The sequence below is a fragment of the Lagenorhynchus albirostris genome, chromosome 10 (assembly GCF_949774975.1).
Source record: "Lagenorhynchus albirostris chromosome 10, mLagAlb1.1, whole genome shotgun sequence".
NCBI lineage: Eukaryota > Metazoa > Chordata > Mammalia > Artiodactyla > Delphinidae > Lagenorhynchus > Lagenorhynchus albirostris.
This window is the reverse complement of record NC_083104.1, coordinates 53,570,483-53,589,201: the sequence shown is the minus strand read 5'-3', so window position 1 is coordinate 53,589,201 and position 18,719 is coordinate 53,570,483. Positions and strand designations below refer to the sequence as shown.

At 40.2% G+C, this 18,719-nt stretch overlaps 1 protein-coding gene across 2 annotated transcripts in view; it reads right to left on the bottom strand.

Moving 5' to 3' along the window:
* The window catches only part of GADL1 (glutamate decarboxylase like 1), a 190,073-nt gene that overhangs the window by 85,763 nt on the left and 85,591 nt on the right, over positions 1–18,719 (bottom strand). For both annotated transcript variants that reach the window (XM_060164089.1, XM_060164090.1), the window contains 2 exons: positions 10,850–11,049; positions 1,174–1,225 (listed from right to left, as the gene is read on the bottom strand). In XM_060164089.1, the coding sequence (XP_060020072.1) occupies positions 1,174–1,225; positions 10,850–11,049 (252 nt within the window). The remainder of the gene's footprint in view (positions 1–1,173; positions 1,226–10,849; positions 11,050–18,719) is intronic.

Below are 18,719 nucleotides of genomic sequence, written 5' to 3'. Positions count from 1 at the left end.
TGTCACCAGGGAAGCCCGCACACAGAACTCTTTTCAGCTTCAAGCCTTGGCAGTTGTTTGTTGATTCTATCTAGAATGCCTTTCCCTCAAGCATCTGTGTGGCACACTTCTTACCATCATTCAGCAGGTCTCAGCGCAGAGGCAACCCCAGAGGGCCCTACCTGCATCCCAACCAAAAAGGCCACCACCATCCACAGCCCCCATTTCAGCATTTTACCCTATTTATTTCCATTATAGTACTTCCCATATCTGGAACTGTCTAATGAGTTATTTGTAATTACTTATTATCTTTCATGAATCTGTTCTACTGTTTTCTTAAGACTTCCCCCAACTTGATGTTTCCCATGTAATAATTTGCTTGCTTATTGCCTGTCACTTTCCTTTTGAATGTAAGCACCATGAGAGTTGGGAACTTCCCTGTCTTATATCTCCAGCACGTAGCAATTGCTCAGTAAATCTTGTCAAATAAATGAATACCAAAAACTAGCCAGATTGCTTATATACAGGATACACTCCTAGGCTGCAGTCTCTAAGTGATTTTTATTATGTTAAAAATTGCTATAAAGTATATGCTATAAGAAGAGCTAAGCAAACCTCACACATTATATTTCTTAAAAATCAGAATTAAATAATATTCTTCATATTTTCTAACCATATATTTTAGAAAAAAACCCCAATAATCTCTATCTTTGTAACCACCATATTTCTTATATATAGCAAACAATCCAACAACAAAATGACTTATTTTGCCATTGCTCCAAAGCTAATATGCTCTCATTATTTTATAAAAAGAGAAAACTATATGCATTATTGTACATTCACTTAATTGATTTTTCACAGAAGCACCACTATAGCACAGTTGAATATTTGCAGTACAAGCATTATGCAATTCATATATCAAGATACAGGTCATAATTTATTCAGTATTATCCTTGGTAATTATTATTGAGCACTGTAATTTTCAATACTTAAAGGCAAGTGTGTTCTCTGAATCCAACAAAGGAAAAATACTCACTAATAGAGTAAATTAACATAATGGACTCTATGAATTAAGCTAATGGCTTGTTTCTAAGTCTGCAACACAAAAACCAATGAAATATAATAGATTAGAAAATTACCACCTTCATCACTGTTGACTGACAAAATCACAAGCACAATTCTGTAATCACTTACTTCCATCAGTAATTTGAATCCTTCTCTTTTCTTGATTTCTTCTACTAGGTACCTAAAAAAAAGTCACAGTAATATTTATAATCTTCAATCTAAAAAATCCATGAACATGGCTGACATACAATAAAACTATAATTTCTGATGCAGAGACAAGGCTTAAAAATAAGTAAGGGTACATGTACAGGCACAGGTCTGTATTTAGACGGATACACCTGAGCCTACTGCAATCCACTGGGGCCTGAGTAAAAAGGTACATCTCTTTGATGAGATGATGTCTATCTTACATGTTAGCATCAGACTTCAAGTGTGAAAGCCACACAAAGTAGATTGGATATATGTCTCATTCATATTCTAGATGGGAATTTAGCATAGGTACTTAAATTATCTAGCTGGCTTGGTGGTAAAAGTTTTTGGTGTTTAGTCTTGCTTGTGTGTTCTTTTAAGATCAAGGAAGTGCAACACCATTCTTCCCCAGGCCAGGCCAGAGGGAAGAAAGACTGATCACTGGTATCATGCTAAAAGTAAGTGGGTTGTAGCCACTGATAGAATGTCTATGAAGTTATCTTGAGTGTCAGGGAAAAAAGAATTATCATGCCATAAGCAAAGGGCACAGCTACATGAGATATGGAATGTGATGGAGAAAAGACTAAAATGACATTGAGAATGAGAGTAAATGAACACTGACTCTGCCCCACTGGGCTTGGTTATTGTCTAAATAAAAAGATAAACCTTCTGAACAATTGGCCTTGAAAACTAGTGATTTGTTCATGAGCTTTGAAAAGTTCATAACACTTGACCCAGTATTTCAAACTTGGGGGTCAAATGTAAGGAAATGATCGGAGGTGCTGACAAAAAATTACTTTCCAGGGTATTTTGCAATTTTATATGTTATAGCCAAAAAGAAAGGAAGGAAGGAAGGAAGCAGGCAAGCAAGCAAGCACTGGCTTTGAAAATCCTGTCCGGTCATATAGAATTATGGTACAATCATATGGAATTGATTGTGTAACTAAATTACATATATTCAATTAATACTTAAGGACAACAAAGAAATGCTCCTCTTTGGACCTCAATTCCCTTACCTGTAAAACTGGAATAACACATTCTGATTTTCCAATCTCAAAAGGACGTTGTAAAAAATTAAATAAAATCATATGTAAAAAATTGTATAGAATATAAACTGTGGAAATGGGGGATCATTATTACTATGTTTATTTACTAAAGGATATTCTAGAATGTGGATATGAAATACACCAGTTAATGGGATGAAGTTCTTTTTTCCCAAACAATTTTTTTAGCTTTTTGCATAAGGTTAAGTATTGGTGCTTAGCATACAGATTATATCATCTTTAAATTATAAAATATCTTAAAAAATCCTATCGGTATTAACTGGATAATATGAATCTTTTATTTTGAGCAATAATGTTGTGACACCACACATGTGCGTGCGTGCACGCGCGCGTGCACACACACACACACACACATATTCACAAAGTATTTGATGTTCTTTCTATATACTCCTTTCCCTGAATGTGTTTTCAGGAGATGTCATGTAGCTGTAAAGTTTTTACACCGTTAGCACACAGCCTAACTTTCGATAAAAGCAATTCCAATGGTCAATAAACATTAGAAAAGATGTTCAAGATCACTGGTAATCAAAGAAATGCAAATCAAAATAACAATACTAAACCTGCTGCCCAGAGGACACTGGAAACAAATTTAAAGAGGGACAACATCCAGTGCTAGTGAATGTGATAGAAAGCTGCTATAAACCTTTCAAAATTAATAATACTCGTAGCTTCTGATCCAGCAAACCACTTATGAGATGCTGGTCAACCAGGAAAACCTCATCAACACTAAGACAGATAGATAGAGAGATAGATAGATAGAGATAGACAGAGAGAAAGAGAGAGAGAGAGAGAGAGAGAGATGCATACACAAATGTTGCTGCATCTAAATCTACATGTGCATGTGTATGTGTGTGCATTCCATACGGAATAATTAGAAACAAGATTAATATCCAGAAATTGGCAAAGGGTAAAATAAAATGTATTATAGCAACACATGTACTACGATGCAGCTATTAAAGAGGATGGATTATATCCACTTCAATTAAACCACAGGGATGCTCATGATGTATTAGTAAGAGATGAAAGCAAGGGACTGAGAAATGTAGATAATATGATTCTGCTTTTTAAGAAAATGTAAAAAAAAGAAAAAGCATAAGTGATCCCTCTCCACATGTATATATGATCATGGAATGAAGACCACATCCTAAAGACATCCTTGATGTCTACCTGAGGAAGCAAGAAACAGGATGCAGTGGGGAGGTAGAGACTGTTTACTCTCTTTTTATATCTCTGCAAAGCTTCATAGGTGTGGTGACTCATAATTTTTGAAAAGGAAATTAATAAAAGAAAAAAATACAAATCACAAAACAAAATAAATAGACATATACAACCTTTATCTATACAAGGAAAGCTTCATGAACCCTATTTTTTCTTACCTTTTCAGGCACAAATATAATGACAATCTGCTAACTCGGTGCCATGATTCCATTCTGAGGGGGCCTGCACTAATCCTGGATACCCCCAGGTTATGAAATCCAGGCAACGACTCTAGAAAATTCTAGTTGTTCAGTTGATCAACTTTGTGATTCTAGGCAAACTCCTCAGACTCCCTGAGCCCTCCTCAGTTTCCTCATGCACGTAATGGAGATGTGGAACTAGATTTGTAAACTCCTTCCCCAACAGATAAGACTGTTAAGATGAAACTTCGACACACTGCCCATAGTCTCAGTTTAAAATATCTGTCAAGGGCTTCCCTGGTGGCGCAGTGGTTGAGAGTCCGCCTGCTGATGCAGGGGACACGGGTTCCTGCCCCGGTCCGGGAAGATCCCACATGCCGCGGAACGGCTGGGCCCGTGAGCCATGGCCGCTGAGCCTGCGCATCCGGAGACTGTGCTCCGCAACGGGAGAGGCCACAACAGTGAGAGGCCCACGTACCGTAAAAAAAAAAAAAAAAAAAAAAAAAAAAAAAAAAAAAATCTGTCAAACTGGCTAACATTGCTCCTGGGAGAAAGGCATCCTAAGGCAGAGCTGAATCATTTCAGTTAAAACTCTGCCTTTTGCAAACCACGTGGATCAATGCCTCCATGCAGTCACTCTCAGAACCTGTAAAGCCCAGTGTAACGAACAACTGAGGGTGGAGGTGATTTGGATAAAGAATTATAACAATAATAAAAGGTTTACACCAGAGTTCCCAAACTATGTTCCTTGGTACACCATGTTAATAGGTTTCCCACATGAAAGTGTTCCATTTAAATAAATTTGAGCAATGCTAGGCATATCCATTAGATTGCTTTTGCTTAAAATTAGAAGTGTACTTGGCTGAATTCATGAGAACATTTATTGAGCTGGTTGGAAAGTTCAGTAACGTCACCAAGAAACAGGCATTTTCTATTATTTCAGCCTGCCATGTTCAGAGTGTTAGTGAATTCACTGGTGTTCACAAGATGGCAGCCACAGCTCCACACATCACATCCATATGTGACAGTGTCCCAGGAAGAAAGAGAGGAGGCTGGTGCAAAATGCATTTTCTCTTAATTTCTATTTAGGTAAGAGTATTTTCCTCAGAAGACTTCATAGAATTCTTCCTGTATCTTATTGACTGAACCTAAGTCATATATCCATCCCTAAGCTAATGACCGGAAAAGGGGATACGCTTAGGTCAATGTTCCCAGCTGGAATATTGCTATCTATATAAAATTGAGGTTCTGTTGGCAAGGAAAAAGGAAGAATGGTTTTTGGATGAACAGTCAACAGTGTCTGCCTACTGGCTAAAGTTTAAAATGTTCCTATATTACAAGCCCCTCAGAGCCTTTAATGTGCTAATGAACACTTTGAATCTCCAAGAGAGGACCAATGTATTGGTTAGCATTGTCAAAACATATTTGACCGTGGAAACATTTTTTGGAAGAACATCTATTAAGATCTCCTGGAAGTCTATTATCCCATGGAGCGTAGGTTCAGAAATGCTAGCATAAAGTGCCTCTTCGATAGGGTACCTACCCTCTTCTTAAATAAATGCTTAGGGACTTTCCTGGTGGTCCAGTGGTTAAGAATCTGCCTTCCAATGCAGGGGACTCAGGTTCAATCCCTGGTCGGGGAACTAAGATCCCACATGCCGCAGGGCAACTAAGCCTGCACGCTGCAATTTCTGAGCCCGTGTCACAACTAGAGAGAAGTCCATGCGCCACAACAAAGATCCCGCATGCTGCAACTAAGACCCAACACAGTCAAAAATAAAAATAAATTAATTAAATTAAATAAATGCTTAAATGAAATGAATTTTGGGGGAGGGGATCCAAATAAGGTTTAAGTTACTTCTGCCTACATTCATAGGATGATTTATTCCTCGCAACTTTTCAGTATATGGACACAGTCTAAAGATAAAATACATTAAAAAAAACAACAACTCTATTCTTATCTGATACAAGCCAGAAAAAAAAGATATACATTGAGTTTTTTGATAAAACTCAGGAACCATAAAACACTTCTACCAAAAGGCATCCAGGTAAATGGGTTCAAAAAGCAACAATAGTGTCATAAAATTCACAGTCCTTCCCACTAAGCTTAGCAAAAAGAGAGAAGAGAGAAAAAAATACACATTAGTAAGTTTTCACCAATCCTACTGGGTAAAAAACTCATTTTATTAAGATCCTGGCTTAGTTTTGAAATGTACATTAATGAAATCTTGCTCTGAAACATTTCCCTCCTTAGTTCCATGAGTCCATTTAACAGTTGTGCATTTCACTTGCCCTTTTGCAGGACATACAGTCCTTTCCAGAAATAGCCTTTCCAGTCCCTTTCTCAATTCACCAGCCACTTGGAGTCTCCCTGGAGCGCTCTGGACCAAGTGCCTCTCGCAGTCTCATCTCATTTGAAATTTCTTCTGATGCAATGGAACCTCCCAGAACTCCTGGGATTTTTTTCCATATGCTTTCTGTATGCTCTGCATATATGAGAACATATTGCATGGCATGTGTGATTCATCACAGACACCTACATGCTACATTTTACAGCATTGTGATGTTTTTAAAATTACAAATATAAAGAAAAAAATGAAAACGTTGGCCCTTCTATAGTCTTCTAGACTCTCTCCCTCTCCTCACCTAGAGAAATACACTAGCACAAAATTGCCTTGTGTTACTGCTTACCTTTTCTATACTGGTACCAATAAATCCCTCAGTGTTCATGCAAGTCAGAGAAATGAATTCCATCTGAGAGATTACAGAGATTGTGTGTCAGAGGAATAGATAAATGATACACTGGAGACCTAGCAACATAGCAGAATGGGAGTTCCTGACCTGTTTCTTGTTCTTGAAAAGACTTACGCACATGACTCTTCTAGATTTGCTTTAAAAATTACCCCTTAGTGAATATCCATTTAACTTGAGTGTTGTAACAAAGGCCTACAAGGTGCCCTCAGCAACCAGTAGCCCTGGGTACTGTAACACGTTTTCAACTTTTCTAACTAGATATCAGAGATCACAATCACCTTGTGCCCGAAATGGTGGTTTTAATAAACCTCAGCCTTCTGGGTTTCAATTATGCTTAATAATCACATGCTGCTTTAGGTTCCCAATGTCACTGGTTTTCCAACAACCAAAGGAGAAAGCAAGTTTTTTGTCATTAATATTTCTTGAGAGAAATGTTATCTCATCCATTGGAATGACAAGGGTCAAATGGAAATTAGGGAAAGCCTCAGAGATCTTCTAGGAACTAATTAGTTCCTTCTTGCTGGATTTCTGACAACTCATAAAATAGGAATCATTGTCCTCTCGAAAAGGTCTGCTCTTGCTTTCCCAAGGGAAGAGGGAACATCTGATCAGGGTGATGGCTGTCCATTGGTCCATCAAAATCTGGTCATTAAATCTTAAGGTCAATATACAAATTTTAAAACTAAGTTCCATTCAGATTCAGGAACATGGAAATGTTGTTTCTATGGAATCAGTGCAATCCTTACTGCAATATGCCAGGGGAAAAGACTTGCACAGCCTTCTCTGTGTTTAAGAGACCTGACCTAGGTAGGGCCTGTGGGAATGGGCATCTTATCTCCCTTAGGCTGCTGATGACAGATGTGTACCACAAATAGTAACACAATTGTCATCTGCAGCTTTACTTTGCTAGAGTTGTTATCTACTGGAGAAAATCATACTTCTTGGAAACAAAACAGTGTTGGTCTGACCTAGAAATTAAGCCAAATATAGTCTTTTGACAGTGGATGAGAATCATTTTTATTAGGTAAACTGTAAAACAAGTGGCTGCAGGTCAGTAGGCTTGATGAGAAATGGTATTTTAACTCCCACCAGCCAGTGGTTTGAACCGATTATGCTGGCTCATATAGAGTATGGTAGTATAGAGTTAGTTTGTACTGGCTAGTGAGAGCCAGTTGTTAAATAATCAGAAATTTACCAGCCGCGACTGTTGGTAGCTTGCAATTTTCCACAGTGGGAATATTTACACCATGGAAATTGGCAGACATTACAAATTGGGGCCTTTTTCCCCTCCTGAGAAACAGTTTATCAGTGCACAACTGCACATAGGCTCCAACTAATAGAACAGACCTCAGAATTCAGAAAATGCTTCCTCTTTCCTAAAAAGCAGAACCACATTCAATTTGAAAAGACATAAAATCATGAAAATAAAGCACTTGTGTTGCTAATATGAAATAATTCTTAATCCCAGAGAAATGTTCTCCAAGTTTATAATTTCACATTCATTCCAAGTGACATGCCTAAAAGGACTCTTCCTTGGCACCTGTCACTGGGGATGGGGGAAGATGATGGCTTTTGCCCACCCCAGGAATGGACTGTTGGATATCAAGAATGTGGAAAGTTAAGGCAAGAAAACCATTATGACTAGTGGCATGACAGAAAAGGGATTATTTTAAATATAGGTCACAGAGTCTGCAGTGATGCTCGCTGAAATGTTAATTCAATTCAATTCAACTTGACAAACATTTACAAACAATGTGCTGTTGAACTGAATTGAAATGTTTACACTTATCCTCCTGTGATATTTCTCTGCAAAATTAGGAAGTAACCTTAGACTATAAATTAAATTCCACCCTGAGATGAATGTTAACTTTGTAATAAATACGGTCATCAAATATTTACATCTAGCCTTGTTTCAAGACACCTGTCATCGAATTACTTAGCAGCTTTGATAAAATAATGCAGAGTCTAGCATACTTAAATAGTATGAGAAAAATACAAACAAGGGAACAGAGCTTCCTGAACTTTTAGTTTAATGGGCAACTATGGATATTTGTGGTAGACAGTTTCATGTTTTCACCACTGTGTAGCTATCTCCCCACTTCTGACGAAGGCACTTTATCCCTGCTTCTAACAGAGGTACACTCCTCACTCAGTGTCAGTATATTCTATATACGTAGGAGGAGTCGACAGTCTTCCCAGTGCCAAGGGAGAGCATGTGACTCAATATCACATTTCCCTGGCAACAGTGATTGACTCAGATATGGACATTTGCCTCATTCAGAAGGAATTAAAACTTTCCTTGGGATTGTTGAGAAAGGAGCACTCTTTCCTTTTGACCTTGAAGTTGAACCTGGGAGGCTATAGATCTGACCCTCCTGGCAGCTACCTTCCTACAGAGGAATAAACTGAACATGGAGGAGAGCAGACCTGATTGATGAACAGAGATTAAGGCCTGGTGATCTTGTTTAAGCCCCTAGAATAAGCCATTCCATAGTCATCACTACGCTGGCTTATCAGTAACATGAGCAAATAAATTACCTTTCTTTGTTTATAATGTCTTGAATGAAGGTTTATGTTGCTTACCAACAGACACAGTATTTACAGATTTTTCAAACTACTTTTTAAACCAAAATCAGCAGAACTGCTGACTTCTAATAGTCCTCTGAAAGTGCCAAAGCCGTCTTTTTCCCTGTCCTTATATCTAAGCCCTTCGCCATGTAACCTTGCAGTTCTTTCTGCCTCTTGACATTGAGTTTGGCCATCTGACATTGAGTTAGGCCATCTGATCTCCTTTGGTCACTGGAATGCTAATAGACATGATGCAATCAGGAGCTTAAAGTATGCTTGCCTTCTTGGGCTTCTGTTACCACCATTACAAAACCAGGCTCTGGCAGGCCTGTTGGTCCTGCAAGACATGCAGGCAGGAGACCCAGACCCTCCTCCTACCCCCACAGCCACCGCAGGATGAGATGAAGCCACTCCAGCCAACTTGCAGACCTCTTAGAATAAACGATTGCTGCTTTAAGATACTGGGTTTTTAGACAGTCCTCAGTGATGCTCAGAGCATCACTGTCACACAGAGAGGCGCATAGGGCACCCATACCTCTTCCCTATAGAGAGAGGAAATTGTTTAAGTCTCTTAAGGAGACACTGCAGGTTTCTGCAATTGAAATATGAACAGGGAGTAAAGAAGGAGAGATTATCCAAACCAGAGATCACAAACTCTGATGCTTCTAGTGGCCAAGCAAGTAAGAAAATAATAACTAATAAAACTCATATAGCATGTGGCATATGCCAGGCACCATCCCGGGTGTTTTACAAATATCAATTCATTTAATTCTACTAACAGTTGTTTGAGTTCGAAGCTGTTGTTACTTCCATCTTACTGGGATGCAATGGAGGTAAAGAAAGTTTTTGCAACTTGTCCAAGTCACAAAGCTTGTAAATGGTGGAGCTAACTTTTGAGTCCCGGCTATTAGCATTCTGTGCCACAGTAAAACAGGCTCAACAAAAACCAGGGGGTGTGGGGGGCGCTGTGGGTCTCCAGAGTCAGGCATCACCATGTTCAGTGCCTTGTCATCAGGTGGGACTGAGAACACTCTGATCTTTTGAGAAAAACCACAAATCTAGATTTTTGACGGTCTCCCTATTAAAAAATATTTGGAATGTTTAAATGTTTGATATTTTAAAACACAATCCAGGTTAACCCAATGGAGCTCAGGCCCAACAAATCACATTCAAAACTACATTTGGCCATGGGCTGCCATCCACACACACTGGTCCAAGCTTACCAGCAGAGTTCTGCTCTGGTGGCAAGCACCCAGCACCTGTATCTCAAGAGCTTTCCTAGTGTCATTGAAAGTAGTTTCAAAAGCTTTGTCCTTACGTTACAAGAAGGCAGCAATGACGGTGCTTCCACATCACCCTTACCTGTATGTCTTTCCACCAGCCCCACATTCTCACAGACCATCTTTTCGGGTCCTTGAAGTCACCAGGATCTCTCCCACACCCAGAGATTTGGGCCTGGTGCTCCCTCCTCCTGAATCAATCTTCTCCCCTTTCTTCATTGGGTCTTAGTTGAATGCCACTTCCTCCAGGAAACCTCTGACAACGTCCCTCAAGAACATACTAGGGAACCCTCCCAAGTGCTTCTGGAGCACCGTGTACCTCCCTTTACCAAAAACTAGGCGCACCTGTATTTTATCTGCTTTGTCACTTGGATGTATCTCTCACTAGGTTGGGATACTGGAGGGCAGAGGGTAGAACTGCTTTGTTGGCAATTCCTAACACACACTAGGTACTGAGAAGATGGTTATTAGATGAAAGAAGGAATACATATATGGAAGAACATCTTTCTATTAGACACCCATGGACACATACACATACACACAGAGCAAGTACCTAGATAAAGCAAGAGCGCGGTTAACTTTTTCCTCAAGGCCTAATGTGCCCAGGGCCTTCCAGGTCATCCAGAACTTGAATGCGTCCGGTCTTCTGCTACATTGGATAGACTTGTCTCCTGTATCATAGCTGACATCATAGAATTTATCCTGTTGGAAGAGGTAAGATGCCTTGGCAGAGTAGCATTTCTTAAGAAGGTCCTTTCGGGAAAAAAAAAAAAAAGGAAGAAAGATAAACTGTAAGACTGTCCATTTTAGAATGCAGTTGATTTCAAAAACACATGCCCACCAACAAAACCTGTATAATATTCTACCACTTTGTGCACAAAGTATTTGGTCTCGCTCTGTGACTGCCCTACGTCAGGAACATTAGGTGTGTATTAACTTTGAGACACAGATGACCCGTTGTGTTTTCAAAAAAACCAAAACCCCCTCAGAGTTGAGAATGCTAAGTCCATCTTCACAGTCGTATTGATGAGTATTAAGCAGTTTTGAAATGATCATATCATCATCTGTATAACATATGACATCAAGATGGGCCAATTTCTCAAGATGAAAAAAAAATTGTCTATAACTCACTCAAGGCTCTGTATTAGAAAAAAAATACCCAACATATTGTACATACTTTATACAATTTCACAGGCAAAAAACTAGGCTTTTAAATCCAAATCCTTTTTTCAATTCATATCCATATTGAAAAGGCCAGAATTGACAGTAACCCAGAGATTAAAAAAAAAAAACCTGAGGAGAGAGCTTATGGAAGAGTCAAACAAGAGTCAACACGTTTTAACCACCGCTAAACAGCACCTACAATTCCACAGAATTGTGGGGGGGAGGGGTTGGTCTCACACAGGTTTTATTTGCAACCAAATTCAATTTGCATTTACTGACTGGTTACTTCTCTCTATGATTTACCCTGGGTGACAATTTGCCCTGTTTATTATCATTCTAGAGTCTTTACTTTGACCTGAAATTATTAGAGTTTAAGCCCTATTTCCTTCAATGTCATGTGGGATCTAAGAAATCCCAGGTATCCTAGCCCATCCTTCACAGCCCCACAATCCCCTGAGCATCTTCACTCCTAGAGAATACCCATTAGAACCTTCTGCTTCCCTAGCATAACCAAACTGCTCAACGCCCCTTAATCACTAGATCATGCCCCATTTGTATCTCTGTTCACACAATTTGCTTCTCTTTGTCTCTGTTTTAATGTATTTGACACACTTGAAAGAATAAATGCAGCATACTTATAAGCTGGGAAGTTTACTAACACTGAACACAGTCGCCTCTCTTTCTCTAGGTCTGCCTTTCCTTTGGGTCCCATCTCAAGTTCTGCTTCCCCTCCAGCTTCTTTATCTGCCCATCACGTTGGCCTACCTTCTTCTTTTCACATTTGACTGCATTTGTTGCCTTTGCTCCTGTGCTGCCCCTACTAAGTGAGCAGCCCCACATATTTTCTCCTCGTGAGGCCAAGCAGCTTCTTAAGGGCAGGAATCATTTCCTGTCCATGTCCACATCCACCGAACTTAACACCATTGGGCACAAAGACCCTCACTAAGCAGTTAGGGTGAGGACACCACCCCCCATATTCTGTACTTTTCTCACATCCCCCTGACGTTTAGTATGAACAGAATAAACACAGATACAAGAACTTCTCATTTGGTGCATCTTCCAAACTTTAACAATGCAGAACCATCAGTGTTGTACAGGAAGCTATGGAGAAACTCCCCACGAGTCACGGAAGTCCTAGAAAATGATTCCTCCTGAAGAAAGAATGTATTACATGCCTCATTTGAGTGATCATCATGTACTTAAAGAATAAGGAGAAAATCTCAAGGTATCACATTCCAAACAAAAGCACACATTCGTTGTCTTAATAACAATACTGTCTTGCGTGGACACTAATCTGGGTATTATATGCTCCAATACCAAAAAGTATGATTCTATAATATGTAAAAAATGATACACCAACTATAGTCAAGAACTCCAAAATCTGGTTAATCCAGTATCCAAAAGTAAACTGATTTTAAACTAATAAAGGAATACTAGTAAGCCTTCAGCCTGGCTCTGATGGGTAATATTGGTAGACACAGGGGAAGAGGAGATTGCCCCGACCTGATCAGTAAGGTAGAAAAAGCCCTTATTCTTTAATCTTTACTATAATTCTATCATCAATCTCTCAACTCTGATCACAACTGTAACCACTGCATCTCCCTGCCCTCAAAGGTCAGGAAATTTGGTTACTGTTTCCATAGCAACTACAGCCTGACCATATAACATTAAAAGACCACTGTAGTTTAAGGACAAACCACAGCGCGCGTGTGCGCACGCGCACACACACACACACCACACACTTATACTTGCATCATGATTATAAATTTACTTTCATCAACCATGAAAGATTCAAAAATTCCCAAAGCAGATGAACTTTGGACATGTCTTGGGCAAGTTTCAGTGCCTTCTGTTAGTGACTGAAAGGGAGAGGAAGCCCATCCATTAGAGGAAGACAAATGGCATCATCACAGACAAATGGAGAAGCAAAGAGCCCAGAAAGCATATCACAGAATGAGTGATTACCCTGTAGTCATGACACTGTTGATCTCGCTGCACTGAAAAATCCTCCTGTCTTGGGAAGGTTTCATAAAGAACAACTAAAAGTATTTCGATATTTACTTTATCAAAATAAATGAAAACTTTCCTCCCAAAGTCCCTGCTTTGCATTTTAGTTTCTATCTTTGTATTAAAATGGATGCGCTGTCTTTAGTTTTAAGATAGATATCAACTAAGAGAAGATGTTCAGATCTCCAGAGAAAACATTTTAGAATAAGTATGGTAAAAGTTAACATTTTTGAAAACATTTAATTAGTCACTGCTGTGCTATCAAAGAGAAGGACCATGCTCATCTTTATATTCTTAATCCTAGCAGGACAGTAAATACTAGTTATCCGAATTCTAGAAACAATTATTCAATGAGAATGCCAATTGCTCCATATTGGGATAGCGTCTCAAACAGTTCTCAGGAATTAGGAGACACTGGGTTAGGATACACACAGTGACAAGTGAAAGAAATGCAATCAAAGTAACTTAAGCAAAAAGGAGAATTTTTATAGGCGCATATATTTAACAATCCAGTCATATATAACCTTCAGGCATAGTTGGATCCAGGATTAAATCTACAATTTGTCTTTTTCCTCTTGTTCCGTTTTCTTCTGTATTGGCCTCACTCCTAAAGCAGAAGGCTGGGATGAAGCCTTGGAACAGTGTCTTCCAGTAGGACCTGTGAGCCCAGGGGGAGGCTCTGTTTAGAGAGTGATGAGAAACGTAAAAGAGGCAGCCTTGGCTGGTGACGCTACCCAAGCCGAGAGACCACTGGCCTCCCAGCCTCAATCTCTTCTGAAGCCAGTGGGCAAGGGAGCCCAGGAAATGTGGTTCCCAGCAGTCAGGTCCCTTGCAGAGCAAAGCTGAAGAAAACTGGAGAATGAATTATACAGTAAAGAGAAATGACAAATGACAAGCATACTACATGAGTGCAGAAGCCACAACACTCCTTTTCACCAAGCATGTAACAATCATGACCAGAGCTAACATTTATGGAGTCCTTACTGTGTGTCAGGCACTGTGCGTGGATGAATTCATAAATCTCGTAACAACCCAATGAGGTAGTTCTATTATTTTTCAGTGCCATTGCACAATGTGTGGAAACTGCAACCCAGGGAGGTTCAGTTAATGACGTAAGATCATGTAGCTACTGAGTGGCAGAGCTGGGTTTCAAACCGAGGCTGCTAGGATTCAGGGCGTGAACTCTTCACCCATTATATTCTACTCTCTCTGCACTGGAGCTTAAATATTTGTGGAGGAGAGGGACCTGTAAAAGCTCATGAAGAGTTCTTGAACATGGCAGCAGAGAATATACCACAACAGAGGTCAAAGCAACCCACATCCTGTTTCAGATTCTTTTTTTTTTGACGGTACGCGGGCCTCTCACTATTGTGGCTTCTCCCATTGCGGAGCACAGGCTCCAGACACGCAGGCTCAGCGGCCATGGCTCACGGGCCCAACCGCTCCGCGGCACGTGGGATCCTCCCGGACTGGGGCACGAACCTGTGTCCCCTGCATCAGCAGGCGGACTCTCAACCACTGCGCCACCAGGGAAGCCCCTGTTTCAGATTCTTACTTTGTTCCTGTAAATACGACTTCTAGTCTTACTAGTGTAATATCTTCTCTGTAAAGCATTTTGAGATTTTTTCTAAATACTTGTGACTGGTGATACTTAATTTATCAACAAAAATACATCCTGGATTATGAGGTTACATATTTTCATTGTCAAAATGAGCTAAGCCATCTTTGATTTCCACAGGCCAGACCAGATCTGCAGGCTCTTTCCAAGGAGTCAGTGACCACTCCCAGTCCTCACTTCTCGCAATCATGTTTTTCAGCTTAACAAAATCTCCTAAAAACTCTTCCCATATGGCTTTTCACATAATCTGTCCCATATCACCATTATTTACATGCAAGAAATTGCCTAGATGCCTTAGAAAGTGGGTATATTAATCCTCTTTGTACTAATTAAGTCATTCCAAAATTAGGTATTGAGGACTTTTATAACAAGCACTATGATGCCAGGAGCTTAGATATATAACCCCATGGAGGTACAACACATCTAGGCTCACACTTGTTGATCGAATGTGCAAAACTAAATTTAGATTGTGAATAGCAGGAAGGCTTGGTTGCAATCTAGAATACAAAAGTGAATTTTAAAAATGATTATAGGGCTTCCCTGGTGGCGCAGTGGTTGAGAGTCCGCCTGCCAATGCAGGGGACACGGGTTCGTGCCCCGGTCCGGGAAGATCCCACATGCCACGGAGTGGCTGGGCCCGTGAGCCATGGCCGCTGAGCCCGCGTGTCTGGAGCCTGTGCTCTGCAACGGGAGAGGCCACAGCAGTGAGAGGAAAAGATTATAGCTTCTGATGTTGTCTTTGTTTATTTATTGAGGAAACATTTTGAGAGACTGAATATACGCCAAAAGCTGTGCTAGGCACTGGGGCTGTAGTGGTAAATGAGAACGCCACTATTCTTAAGAACTTTAATGTGGAAATGGGAACGGAAACCCAGTCAGTTACAGTACAGAGCAAGAAGGAGCAAGAAGGAAGGTCATCTTTCACTAACTTAGAGGCATTAGCACACACCACTCCCATATTTTCTTCTGAAATGTAAATCTTCCTTAAATTCGCCTGAACTATGGGTTAGAATGAGTGGATTCAGAAATGAGGAGGCTGAACTAAAAGACAGTTTTAAGAAATGCAACTTAATACTTTTAAGCAGTGATGGTACCTACAGGAGAGGGTAAAGTCAGGCTCAGTGTCTCAAAGAATGTGTAAGGGCTTCTATAAATAGGCAAGAAACATTTGATAGCACAGAGAACACTTGGCAATACTTCTGCGTGCCCTACACGCATTTAAAAATAGTTCTATCAGGCTTCTCTCTTAGGACAGATGGAGATTTTCTGATCTTCCCCAGGCAACTATCAACATACCTTCTCTGTTAAAGATTATCTAAAACAGTGTTTTTCAGTCTCTGACTACAACCCACAGTAAGAAATTATTTTTCAATAGTGACAGCATCCACTCTAAAATACATGAAACTGAAACCAAAGTTTCTTGATAGAGTATCCATCACTTCTACATGAAATGCATACTGATATTTTCTATTCCATTTTATTCTCACTGTTCATTAAAAGGGAAAATAAAACCCTGATGTGACTCATAGTTGACTATATAACTCAAGACCAATTAGTATGGTGGTTCTTAACCCAAGTTAATATTAGAATTATCCAAAGAGTTTTTTGAAAAATAGCAATGCAGGGTCCTTACTCCAGATCAAAAAATCATAATCTTTGATGTGGGGTAAGGGCAATGCTATTTATTTTAAAAGCTTCCCAGGTGACCCCATTGTGCAGCCATGACTGCAAAGCACTGCTCTGATGGGTCTTCACCTTATGTTGAAAATCCTGATCTAGAAGTTTTGCTCGGCATTACATTCACATTGAATCTAGAAAACTCTCGAGTGTTGAGTTTTCACCAGAGCATATAAACCAGCCTGATTATCTGCCTTCTTTTTGTGCTGTGACTGCCAATCATCCAAGTTTTATTTGTGTGTGAATACAAGTGAAGAATGACTTTAGTCCATGCAACTAAATAAAGAGCATACAGGTTCGATATGAATAATGCTGGAGTCTTCATCGGGGGGAAAATGCTCCGAGCTATGAAACATATGTCCAAGGATTTGGTGTGGATGTGATGTGAAAAAAAAACCCCACAACCTTAATCTATTACACTTTTCGATTTGCTAGGTGTTTGTGATGGGGGACAAAGATTCACTTGTTTATGGAAGCTTAATCATATCAACATGGATACGAGTAAACCTCACTCACTCAACTGAGATCTTGCATTACTCCCATCTCTGAGTTTCTACAATTCTACCTGATACATATCTATTGTCACCCTTCTTGTTGCAAAAGGGAGTTAAGGCAGCTTACAAAAATATGATATGGTGGGATTAGAAGAGAAAAGAAGGAAGGGGAGGCAAGACAGCAGGGAAGGTAGGAGGATGAAGGAGGTGGGGACGAGGGGGAGGGGGGGAGGACACGGGGTCCATTCCGACAGAAAAGGTGATGTGGAAACACGATGAAATGTGGAGTGACATCTGTGCACAAAAGGTACGCCAGAAGGAGAATGAAAGGGGACAGATATTTGCCAAGGTCTCAGCACACCCGGTCCCACAGGCACAGCAAAAGCGTCCAGGTGTCACTTGCTGCTTCTGAGCGCTGAGTCTTGACTATGAACTGTCAACTACATCATGCTGCCCCATCGCCTCACTCATCATTCATCTGTAATTTGAGGATAATGACATTGCGTTGCATCCCACCTCCCGGGGATGGATATTCATGGCACAATGTTTAGGTGAATGTCTCGAAGAAAACATTTATTAACTCAAGACATATTTCTTCAGTCTAGATGGCTTAGTTGCCTCTCTCCAAAATAGGTGGACAGACATAGATGGAAATGAGGTCTTTCAAATTGGACAAAATGGACACCGAGCAAGTGTGCTGCTTTGGACGGGGGCTATGAGAGAGATTCTACAGCAGGAGCACAATATTTAACAAAATCAATCTATGTCTCCAGCTTATTGCAATGCTGTTCACAGGGGCACCTTCAGCAGCAAGGCTGCTGGCCTACATTTCTGGGAGTTTTAGCATCCTTGAGAGGTCTGGCCTCTGAGGCCTGGAGCACAGGTAAGAGATTGATTTTGCACAGGGAAATGCTACCCAGGAGGGCCATTTCTGAAACACAGTTCCCTGATTTTTGTAAAAATCCCATGAAAAGGTTGTTGGAAATTGTTGATATTACCATAACCATGGGCAATCCCACAGAAAACTGGCTTAAATAATAGTTTGAAATGAACTAGGAAGCACTTGGTAAAAACCTCTGAATAGAACCTGGGATGTAGTGAACAAAAGCATTCTTTTCCCAAAGACTCATAACATACAGAAATGTGCTAAAACGACAAAGAATTTTCCCACTGTACACATGGACATTTGTCCACACAGAAGAATCTGTGCATTCACATGTGCCCTCAATCTGGAGAGAACAAGGAAACAAGAAATGGCATGCACAGGGTACCCAGCACATGGCTGGCAGCATACTGTGCACTTTTGGACATTCTCTCACTCAAGGTCATAGCACTTCTTCAAAATGGGAAGTGTCTCCATTTTACAGATAAAATAATGGAATTTCAGAGAAATTATGCGACTTGTCAAAGTCACACAGGGCAGAAGCAGAGGCAGAATCTGAACACAAGTCTTGCTGGGCATC